The 12,209-nt window shown below is 45.2% G+C and overlaps 1 protein-coding gene across 1 annotated transcript; it reads left to right on the top strand.

Moving 5' to 3' along the window:
- Positions 1–507: 507 nt before the first annotated feature.
- LOC308089033 (nuclear pore complex protein Nup133-like) lies at positions 508–3,816 on the top strand (the record flags this gene model as incomplete). The annotated part of the gene is made up of 1 exon (XM_080433612.1): positions 508–3,816. The coding sequence occupies one exon, from the start codon at positions 508–510 to the stop codon at positions 3,814–3,816; it is 3,309 nt and encodes a 1,102-aa protein (XP_080289738.1).
- Positions 3,817–12,209: the final 8,393 nt, after the last annotated feature.

Raw genomic sequence — 12,209 nt, 5'->3', positions numbered from 1 at the left:
AAAAATAGCCGATCTACAAGCTCACAATGTTTCGCACCGTGAGCTTGTAGATTAGCTAATTTCACAATAGCTTGTTTAAATAATCGTTCATTAATCCTACTTGAGGAAAAAGGTTTGAAATAGTCGTGATATCGATTTTAAGTCTCTCTCTCTCTCTCTCTCTCTCTCTCTCTCTCTCTGATTGACTTCTGGTCTGTTCTGTCATCACACAGACAGAAACCGTCGCCTAACAACGCTGATTTGCTCAACGCCAGTGTTGTGGCGTCAGTCACGTCCATATTTGGGCATAATGCACCTGCCCGCCCTACCAGACGCAGACATACAACTTGCCTTTATAAGGTAGATGGAATTCGAGGCACCCCAGTAGATCACTGAATAATAGTGCATATACTACATAAAGAAGGCTGTGACCACACGTGTTTTTCGTTGGATTTTTCATGGAGTTTTTTTCCGGTAGTTTTTTTTGTTTCACAACTATTAATAGATCATTACAGGATTTTGTAGAGAATGTTCACCCCGTGTGGTGATGGAACCCCGACTGGCTCGGGCCGCACACAGACGTCAGATATGACCGGCAGAAAGAGCATCACCGTTACGCCGTCTGATCTGCTCTTCTCCCCGCGCAGCAGGACGAATCCGGCCGCCGGGTCCACCCCCGCAGAGTCTGTTCCCCTTGAGGTGCGACCTTTCGGCAATTTGACACCCGTCAAAGTCGTGGAGGCGTGGACGACGGCTGTCACTGATGATGACCAGATCTCGGTTAAAGTGGAGGAGAGTGGCTGGGCCTGGATGGTGAGTGGAGGGAGAGTGATCATTTGGAAAATATGCCAGACTGCTGTAGCCAAGATGTCTGTGTGTAAGGATCTGCATCTCCCCAACAGCGAGTTTGACTGCACTGCAGACCGTATTGCCATAGTCTCACCCGGGCCTCTGGAGACGGCCCCGGTCCAGTCCGTCTCTGTCCTGGCAGTGGTAGCGGAAGGAGTGGCTAGGTTCTGGCCCAGCCTGGCCCGCCCGGGCAGCTACACTGACACTGCCCTTGACATGGGAGAACTCTGCAACTTTGTTGTTGCTGTAAACGGTGGAAGTTTCATTGTATGCTCTTCCACGGGCCAGCTGTTGAGAGTGAGTGTGGACTCATCTGGGAGGCTCCAGCACAGAGATCTACAGCAGGGTCACGGGGTGCTGCTGTCCGGCATCAGACACTATGTGTCCCGTCTGTTTGCCATGCGGCCCCCTCCAGTCCTCCAAAGCGTGCTGTGGGCGGGGGAGTTGGGCTGCCTCTACACGCTGATCGGCTCTACACTCAGCAAGTGGGAGGTGGATGAGAACTCTGAGCGGCAGCTCTTCAGCTGGGATGCCGGCCGAGCCCTGACCAAGCACATCGCAGACGCACACGAGGAAGAAGTGAATATCACATACCTCGATGTGAAGTCGAGCCAGGCCGGCCGGCTGGTGTTGTTGGCAGCAGTGTGGCGTTGCTCAGACGAGCCGCGCCTGGACTACCACTGCCTAGTCACCCTGCAGGATAACGGAGCCACCATCTCTGACCGGTTCTCAGTGGAGTTCACCAAGCACAATCCACCCTTCCGGGATGAGGAGGCCCTCCGTGCTACCAGGTTAGTGCTGCCACTTGCCTCCGGCCGCGCTGCCTTCCTGTACAACGAGGAGCTGGTGTTTGCCTGCTCCGCCGGCACTGGCAGGGGAGGACTGCAGATCCCCTTCAAATCTCCCGGAGACGGTGTGTGTGGCGGGGGCTGCTGTACCAACCTGCCGGTCTTTTTCTCCAAGAACAGCGGCCTTGTTGCTGTGTTAGCCAGGGAGAGTGCCTCCGTTCTGCCTGGGACCATGGAGGACTTGTTGTGCTCCTCCCTGGCAGCCACACCAAAGGCTATTCATTCATCTAAGGCTTCAGCCATGGGGACTCCTGGAGACAAAACCAGGCTCCTCGAGGCGTTCCTGCAGTTCTGTCGTAATGACGTGGTGGGCGCTCAGATTTTGACAGACGAGCTGTTCCCTGCGGAGGAGGAGGGCGAGCTGGACAGCGTGGTCACCCACATCAGCCTGGACCTGGTGGACGGCTACCCAACCTCTGACCCCCGCTGGGCAGAGTCTGTCCCTGATCAGAGCTCCTCAGGCTTCCCCCAGCTCACGTCCCTCATCATCCTCCACCAACTAGAGGACAAGATGAAGGCCCACGCCTGCTTCATCGACTTCCTGCTCCGGACGGGTCTCCTGGATCGTCTGAGCCAGGTGACGGTGCGTTGTGCGCCCATGGCCACACGTCTGCTCTTGTGCGAACACGGCGAAAAGCTGCAGGCGGCCATGGTTCTGAGGAACCACCACACCAAGCACGCCGAGCTGCTCAACCGAGCCATCCTGAGTGCTCTGCAGAAGAACAATGCTGTCGTGCCTCCCGGCCTCATGCCCGCAGACGTCTTCTTCAGAGAGGTGTCCCAGATCTCCTCTGTGTTCGAGTGTCTCGTGGAGGAGGAGAGGAGTCTGGAGGAGAAACAGGTGGTGGTCACCGTCAACAACGTCATCAAGGACATGCTTCAGGCTGCCTGTCACTACAGAGAGTCCAAGGCCTCCATGTACAGACCTGCAAGGAATGCTGCCACCGAGCCAGAGTACATTCCATGGACAGCCTCTGGAGGTGCGAGAGGCGTGCGCGGCATCATCTCCCGCCAGTACGAGCTCATCTTGCGCTCGGTCTACCCCCTTGCTGACCCCGAGCTGCGCAGCGTGCTGTGTGAGCAGCTGGTGGTGTTGTTGGACGTCTACTTCGGTGGGTACGTTTCCCAGCTGACCTCCCTGCCGCGCTCCCAGCAGGAACGCTACAGCCGCCTGGAGATGGAATACAGTCAGCGCCGCTCCGAGCTGTTGGCCCAACTACTGAAACTGCGTCAGTACCAATGGGTGGCACTCTTGGCCGAGAAATACCGTGACTTTGACACCTTGGTGCAGTTATGTGAACAGACAGACGACCAGAGCCGTCTGCAGCACTACGTGACCAAGTTTGCTGACCAGAACTTTGCAGACTTCCTGTTCCGGTGGTACGTGGAGAAGGGGAAGAAGCGAACGTTGTTGTCCCAGCCTAGTGCCCAGAACCAGCAGCTAGCCAGCTTCCTGCAAGCCCATCAACATCCCGACAGGTGGCTGCAACATGTCCTCATCCAAGACCTCCAGAGTGCCCACAGAACACTGTACAACCAAGCCAGTGAAGAGACACGCTTTGTCAAGAAGAAGACCCTTTTGGCCCTCAGCAAACTGTCTGCTCTGGCTTCTGACGTGCCAGAGGATGCCATGCAGAAACAGGTTCATGACATCCTGGTGCAGGAACACGTCCTCCTATACCAGGAGACTCTGCCCCAACAGCTGCTGGAGGAGAGGCAGATGAACCCCGACGTCATGCCTGTGCTCACTGCTTACAACCTCATCAAACTGTATGTTTGCGATGACAACAGGCGAGCTGACGAACACGACTTCAAAAAGGCCCTGGATCTGCTTGAATACATCGATGAGAAGGATGTTGTGGACACAAACGCTCTCAAATGCCAGATCTTTGGCAAGGCCCTCGCGAAAGACGACTGGTCGTCTGCTGACGGCAACGATGACCCACTGGAAGCAGCCAAAGACAGTGTCTTCGTCAAGATCCTCCTCGAGCTCATACAAGAAGGTGTACATCTGCAGACTTATCTTCCAGATGTCAAAGACCTCTTGGACTTGGATGAGCTGGCAGGTCTGAAATCCAAGCCCTCTTTTGAGTTTGTCCTGCGAGCCAATTTTGAACATTACCTTCAAGCCCAGATCTGATCTTCCACCTTTATTCACTGAACTTAAGCTTTTTAGTTTCTTTTTTTATCGTAAAACAAAACAGCGTGCATCCCCTTCGGGAACAACTCTGACAGACCAATTCAATTGATCACAGTGTATTCTCCACTAGACCCAACTGCTGTAGCTGGTAACATAATGGAGGCAATATTGATCTATGACAAAAAATGTAATAAATAATATAGAATTACTGTAACTGAACAATTAACAATGTAACTCTTGCATTATGCTATATGCACCATGAAAAATAAACATCTTTGTGTAGTCACATTTTCAGCCCATTACACATGGGTATCTTTTATGTACTGTATCATTGTGCAGTATTTCTAACAGTGAGTGGAAGACAGTGTTGGGAAGGAATCTGATCCAACATTGAGGAACCGGAATCGGTCCCATCATATTTGAAACCGTTTCGGGAACGGGCTTTATCACACTGTCAGAGCTGGTATGTGGACTTCACGTCTGCTATACAATTACAATACAAGTGGTTCTCAAACGTGTATTTCAAGGACCATTATCAGAATCAGTTTTATTGACTTCTCCACAACGCATGGTGCTTCACATTAAAAAACAATAGACGCATTAAAAAAGAGGAAAAGCCTTTTAAAAAGGTTAAAAAGTAGAGAGAGCAGACAACATTCAAAGTGCAATATACTGTAGATACAGTGCTGTACAAGTGCTATTCATCTCTTAGAGTTACAAACCTCACTTCATCCCCTCTGTCTCCCGCATTTACTGTCTTTCTGATCACTCCCCTATACAAAATAGAGCAGAAATGCCAAGAAATTTGTAATCTTAACCACTAACGCCATATTTTGTAGAGACAGAAATCAAATCTGATAATATGGCTCCGATGAATGAAATCAGCTTCAGTATATGATGGGGCTGTGCAATAAGCAATCAATATAATTTTTCACAATTACTGTGTTGAATATCCAGCCCCACGTATCGATCGATGTGTAGACCAGCTGATTTCACACATTAACCCATTAAAACCGGGAAAGCATCTGTGTCATTTTAGATTTTAGCTATAGCATCAAACGTTTTTCAGAAAGCTCTTAGGATTTAGAACATTGGTTTAGAACAAAATAGCAGATGTACAAGCATGCAGAGTGGCACAAAGTGACACGCTGTGAGCTTGTACATCTGCTATTTTTGATTATTTTATTATTTTATTCTCGATAATTTTATTTTGAAAATGATCGACAATATTTGGAAAATTATGCATTTTTTTCTCTTCTCGGGGTCCCTGGCACAAAACATTCTCAGATGGGGGGTCTGTGGTCATATACTGTGTGTGTATATATATATCAATTTGGGGGTCCTTGACACGAAAAGGTTTGAGAACTACTGATTTAGAAGGCATTTGTAGGTTAAGGGTATGTGAATAGTGCAGCTCCATTGTCTCCTGCTGTAGGAGAAACTCATTGTTCCTCTTGCCAGCCTCCCAGTTTGAAGGGCAGCACAAAGACGGCCATAAACGTTGCAAGTGATTTGCGAGCAGACCAACATATTTGCTCTCTGCATGATGAGGCTTTAAAATGTGGTCAGGGCTTTGGTGAAGGTCTGTCTGGACTAATTGCGTTGACCTGATTCATGAGTTTGAATAGCTTACCCCTTAAACTTTATTTTCACATCACAGGTTTACAGATTTTTTTTTTAAAAAGGTAAAGAATAGATAATTAGAAACAAAGGAAACGGGTTATATACTGCATGTATAGACTGCATCACAGACTGAAAATATGAGAAATGGCAATATATAAATAAGGTGCAATGCAATTGAAAAAAAAAAGAGAGAATGTGTAGCAATGTAGAAACACAGTCTATTTCCTCAAAGTTTGACCACACTTTCCATGAATCCCTAACCTTCACTTTGCATGGTGTTTCAATGTTTTGGAATAAGCTGCAAATGCATGCTTGCATACATATTACTTGACTTCAGGCATGCACCGGAACCCCACAAAGAGGGTTTGGGACTCATGACCTCAGTATTTCTAAAAGCCTGGCTCCGTTCCTGCATCTGACTCATCAGTTCAGGGACCTTCCCTCTGACGCTGTTAAAATTGACATTTAATGCTCAAAGCATGAGCTTGGCTCTCAGCCAGGCCCAGAATCTGGAAGTATTTTGCCAAGAGATAAAAGGAACACTGTAATATTCCTTTATTAGTTAAATACTCAAGCATGGATGCGCGTCTAGACAATCTTTCAAATAAAGTTTAAAGACTAGGTCAATAAATAACAGAAATGGCCTACTTGGTTACCTTGGATCATTAGTGGGATTTTGTGCTCAAACCTTCACTAAAGATCATGCCAAAACTTCTAGTTTTGGCATGATCCTTGCAAGTCATAATTGTTTTTTTGTTTTTGGATATTGCCTTCATTGAGCAAATGGAAGATATGTGAAGTTGCACAGTGAAAGAAATGACAAAATTGCCATGAAGGCAACAACTAGAAAAGCAGTACAGCAAGGTCGACTTTCCACATCAGTGTTCTAGCAAGGCTTTAATACAATATAGAACTTATTATAAATAAATAAAAACTGATCCCTTTCTCATCCCTCTTTTCCTTTTTTTTCCTCCTTTTGTTGCGGAGCTCCAACTCTGCCAGTTTGCGACAGACTCTGTGTGCTCGCTGCTGCGTCAGCAGTCGGCAGGCAGACGGTTACGTCAGCGAGGCCTTTGTGCAGCTCGCTCGCCGCTCCGGGAGTGGATGGATGACGGCAGTTTTCAAGGCCGTTTGTGCTGCCTGCCATTCCCTCAATTGCTGCTGGGGCCTTTCAGAAGAGAAAGGTCTGACAGACAATGTGGTGCAGTTTTACAGCCATTCATCCACAGCCCCGTTGAGAGACTCAGACCCCATTGAAGCAGAGATCTCAGACTTCTGTTTTATCCCCCTGTCTCTGAACTGTGTTCAAACACACACGCACACGCGCGCACACACACACACACACACATGCGTGCACATACACACACACAGATCTATGCCATGGCAACTTTAGAAGTGGAGTATAAAGCGTTGTCAAGTAGGGAGCTGTAATGTCAGACTGCCTGTTGGGAAAACAAGTGTCTTTGGTAGACTCAGATCACTGCCTGGAGACTAAAAACACCCTGGACCCTCTCTGCCATGTAAGTAAAAATATCTCCTGGACCTCATAACTCCTCAGTTTTTTGGTTAGAATACAGTATATCCCTGTTGGAACCATGGCTTCAAACTAGAGGTGCAACATTTAATCAAACACATCGATTTATTCAGTAACTGACCGGTCGACGGTGGTGGAAGAAGTACTCACATGTTTTACTTAAGTAAAAGTATCGATACTGCAATGTAGGAACACTCTGTTAAAAGTAAAAGTCCGGTAATCAAAATGTACTCGAGTAAAAGTACTGGCAGTATTTGCATCAAAATATACTTAAAGTACCAAAAGTAAAAGTACTCATTTTGCAGAATGTCCTTTTTCACGAGTTATCATATGTGTAAAATTTATAAAAACATATTTTAAAAATAGCAGATGTGACGTGTTGTGTGCTTAACTGCTATTTTCAAATAGACAACATTTTAATGGGGATGAAGTGGTTAATGTATGTTTTTTTAATTATCAAAAGTGACTCAAGTTTTCAAATAATTGTAGTGGAGTAAAAATAGTAATATTTGTCTCTGAGATGTAGTGGAGTAGAAGTAAAAGTATTGAAATTGGAAATACTCCAGTAAAGTACCTCAATTGCACAGTACTTGAGTAAATGTACTTAGTTACTTTCCACCACTGCCGGTCGGTCTAGTCCAATCATGCATATCTCAGGATCCACATGGGATCGGTGTGGATCGCGGATTGATTGATTGATTGAATACTTTATTTACAGTTTGAAAAAAGTACAGAGTTACAGTTATACAATAATGCTAAAAGGCTAACACAAAAAGTCCTGAGGGCTTAATTTGTGGTCCTTTGTATTAAATTCACCAAGACATATAAGACAATACAATACAAGAAATCATCAATACTAGGTGCAATACAATAATATTTACAGAACAAACTGTGGGGGGTTCTTTTTGGCAAGCTAGAAGACTTGTCCAGTTGCAAATTGCAGACAGGTGCTCTTTTATGGTGGTTTTGAAGGAGGGCAGGGAGTCACACTTTTTGATTCATCCCTATGTTTGTGCCGAATCTGGGGGGAATGAGATCAGTGGACTTCCTTGTGACCAGCCTGTGATGTCAGCCATGACGTGTTTATGACGTATGACCAGATTTTGGTCAAGGTTCCAGCCTAATCTCTTCCCCTCATTGACTTCCATTATAACATTTTTTGTTAAATTTTTCTGAAAATATAAAACTTGAAAAACCTGGTATTACGTCAGCCTACTGACAGTGTGCATAGTCATAGTTTGCCAGCACTGATCAGTACAGCGGTCTGCAAGAATCGCTCCACCCACGCGCACGCACGCACGCACGCACGCACGCACGCACGCACGCACGCACGCACGCACGCACGCACGCACGCACGCACGCACACACACACACACACACACACACACACACACAGACACACAGACACACAGACACACAGACACACAGACACACAGACACACAGACCCTCTGGCCTATTGCAGAGCCACACCAGCAGAAGAAACCAGTACAGTTACACTGCAAAGATGGAGCAGATAGAACGGCTCCTTTTAGGGTCATTTCCATGGTGTTTGTCTGGTTGAAAAGGAGAAGGTCTGTGGTGTTCTCTGGTGATAACAACAACCTCCCTGGGGGAACTGGGAAGATAACGGCTCACTTGTTACTGTCTCACACACATACTGTACGTACAGTACAGGCTGCCTCAACCGTCTGTGTCTCGGTCCTGCTGAGTGCTTTATATGTCATCAAGCTCTGATCTGATCCTCTTTGGAGTTCACCCACACTGCCTCTGTCCTTCATTGCTGTAATCTGACATCGTCTCCGCCTGTCCGTCCGTCTGTGTGTGTGGGTGTGTGTGTATCCGTAGGATCAATTGTTAGTGTGATTGGGCCCAAAAACGTTTATAGCAAATCACATTTTAAGAGTTTTAAGCGTATTTTGATTATGGCGATAATATCGCAAATCACATTTATTTTGGCCTCAATAATCGTGACAGTTTACTCTCACTGTCTTAGGGCAGTGTCTACCGAGGCGTTTTTTTTTTACATAGTTCCCCACAGTGTGATCCGACTTGACGTACGGCCGTGGCATTTAGTAGGAATGGCATGCAGAGTAAATGACATACAATCTCCATTGTAGATGGAGGACAGCAGTGTTGGTGAATAATGACCTAGCCAGTGTATCTTTTCATGAGGGGAGATGTTTGTGCTCTTTATGTGAGGAGGCTCCCCTGACTACATCCCACCCTGCCTGTTTGGCTTTTTCCCCCACTTCTGATTTTTACTGCCAGTCAGTGTTGCCAGATTTTGTGAGAGTAACAAGCAGACAGGTGTCTGCAGTACATATGCATTTTTTTAACCCCTATTTTGCACAGTTTTGAGTGCGCGGAGGCTCCCTTTAATTCATTTTGTGTTTCCTTTTGGCTCCGGCACCTCACCCAAGTCTCCTGGCAGATGAGTGGTGTTTTTTTAGACGATCTACAAGCTTAGTATTTAGAGCAGTGGTTCTCAAACTGTCGGTCGGACAAAAACCCCCCAGAAATGTATGTTTGCTACATTATGTTTCTGTTGTAACAATAATGCTTCTTGGCAATCACTTTTATACTGTTGTAAAGCCTGTTTATTCCCCTTTTAAAATGGTGCACCGTTTGTATGGAACATTCATTTGTGGGATATGCAGCACAGCTGAGTATGTGGGTTGCGCCCACGAAAAATCTGCCAAATCTTCTCCGTCAAAACGTCTTATTCTGCTGTTGCTGTTGACTCTTGTTTGACCTGGTGTTTGGTGGCTATTATGATTGAAGTCTATCAGTAACAGAGAAGAAACAAGACATGGGGGCTTGCAGATGTGCGTATGTGTGTGCTTGCGTGCAGGTCTGTGTGTTTGACAGTATCCTACCTCCCAGAGCCTGTCATCCATGTCTGAAGTGTAAATAGCATATAGCATGTGATTCACTAAGCAAACTTCCTGTATGCCAGAGGGTAGACAGCAGTAAGAAATACCTTTTACTGGTCATGGTGCTCACTGTGTTAGTAACATTGTTAGGCTACTTCTTAAAACAGTATTTTTTCCATGTGAGGAACCCCCAAATTGATGTGTATTATTTAGCCACGGACCCCCACCTAAAACAATTTTGTGCCAGGGACAGAAGAGAAAGTACAATGTAGTACAAAAATAGCCAATAGCCGTGGGAAGAAGGGGCGCTGAGGGGGCTGCAGCACCCCCTAAAAATAATGTATGAAAAACGACAACAAAATATTAAAAACCTTTTTGCATTATGTGCCTGTTGTTGTTGGTCGTTATTTGGGGGGGATTTAGTGCAATATGTGTTCTGGAACCGAATTAACCGAAATAAAGCTATTTTTGAATAGCCAAAGTATAAAATATGGTTAAAGTAGTTCAAATGATTGTGATGCTATATTAGCAAAGGTTGCTGGGGACCCCCTGGAACCCCTTCATGCACCCCTGGGGGTCCCCAGATCCCACTTTGAGGACCACTGTATTGAAAGATTAAGAAAACCCACAAACTGGCACTTGCACCAGCCATATTGACATACTTTGTTACTTCTATACGGAAGTACCGCTCAAAAATGTATGTTGCGCCCCAGGTTGTCAAAAACTGTATAAATAACTATAGTAGTACATTTCCGGTGTCTACATCATAAAAATAGTGTCAAAAAACATATTTATGTTTTTACGTGTTTATTGTCAAAAATGTCTCAGTCAAAGATGATATGAAATTTTACTTTTGTTTAATTAAAACAGAGCCTGTTTTAAAAACAAAAAACAGGCTCTGTTCCATTTAGTGTAGCAGAGCCTTCCCAGTGAGCCAACGTGCACAATAGCAGCATCCTGACTCCGGTTGACCTGAATGGAACAGAGTCTCTTAATTAGTATCCGTGGTAACACCGGTGAAGGAAGTAACATTACATGACTATTTATGCCAATATGGCCACCATGAAAAAGCTCCATTGGTGTCGTTAACAAAGGAGGAGTGGTTTGTTGTCTTACAAGTCAGAGTGACTTTATTCTCTTTAAGGGGAGAGTGGATTGTTTCTTTCTTTGAGACACAAAAGTGTAGGCACAGAACAAAGGCACAGGGGGACTGGGATTGGATCCTTGCAGGGCAATATATCGAACGGTACGATAAAGCAATGGTTCTCAAACTTTTCAGGCTGCGACCCCACAAAAGAATCATATTTGAACTGGTACCTCCCACCCTGACAAGCACTTGGAATTGTAGGAGTTGAGGCAATTTAGTTTGACCCGGTTCCACACATAAATATGTGAAAATGGCTGATCTACATGTTCACAATGCCTCGTGTTATGAGCAGGTAGATCAGCTATTTTCACAATGTTTGCCTCTTTCTTGGGTAATATTTGACAATTTTTTAATGTTTTTATTTTTTTTTATTTTTTTTTTTGTATTTTAGAGGTGGATTTTGAATGTCTGTCAATGTTTCTATTTTTTATTGTACTGAAAGTGATCCAAACCATATCGTCCACGACTATAGTTGTCGTTATAGTTGTGGTGTGGAAATTTCTAAAAAAAGTCTAGAAAAGATTCTAATTGACGTCTAGTGGGTTTCTCTTTGTTTACGTTGAGGTCTGTTTGTCCTCATTGAAGCTAATATTAATATTAGTCTATATTAATAATAATATAGACTGTTTTGAACATCGTACGGTGTCAAAATAAAAGCCATTGCAGTGCCTCTTTCACTAAGCGATTGAAGGAAATGAACGTGTAATGTTTTGATGATCGCTCCCCCGTTTCCACTTCTCATATGAAGTGGACGCTGAAGTGGTGACTAATGCTGATGTGAAACCATCCACCCTTGGCTACATTCCCTCCATACTGTAGTTGATGCTTGGTGAGGTCACAATCAATAGTGAATGCGAGCCAAGTGGTGGTTTACAAGCACGAGTACCTTTGTTGGTGTGTTGTTATTAAATGGTAAGACCACTTTGGTAGAGGTTTGGGTTGTGTAGTTACCTTGCCATAATGATCCGTGGATCCGGATCTTCAAATAGTAAAATCAACAGGAAGTTAACATTTTTATAAAGAAAATAAACAGAACTGGTTTTGGTGATGTTCTATATTGTCTGAATCAACTGTTTGTGTTCGTTTATGTGCTAAAAGAGTGACTGTGAGTGAGTGAGAGCTGTTTCAGCGTACAATGTAAGTGAATGAGGAGACCAGAAGCAGGAGAGTGAACACGAACACAGCTTCTGAACCATTCTGAACTAAATATTGGAC

Source organism: Gymnoscopelus braueri (assembly GCF_963280865.1).
Source record: "Gymnoscopelus braueri genome assembly, chromosome: 1".
Taxonomy (NCBI): Eukaryota; Metazoa; Chordata; class Actinopteri; order Myctophiformes; family Myctophidae; genus Gymnoscopelus; species Gymnoscopelus braueri.
Note: the sequence above shows the minus strand (reverse complement) of the source record. Positions and strands in the feature narration are given on the sequence as shown.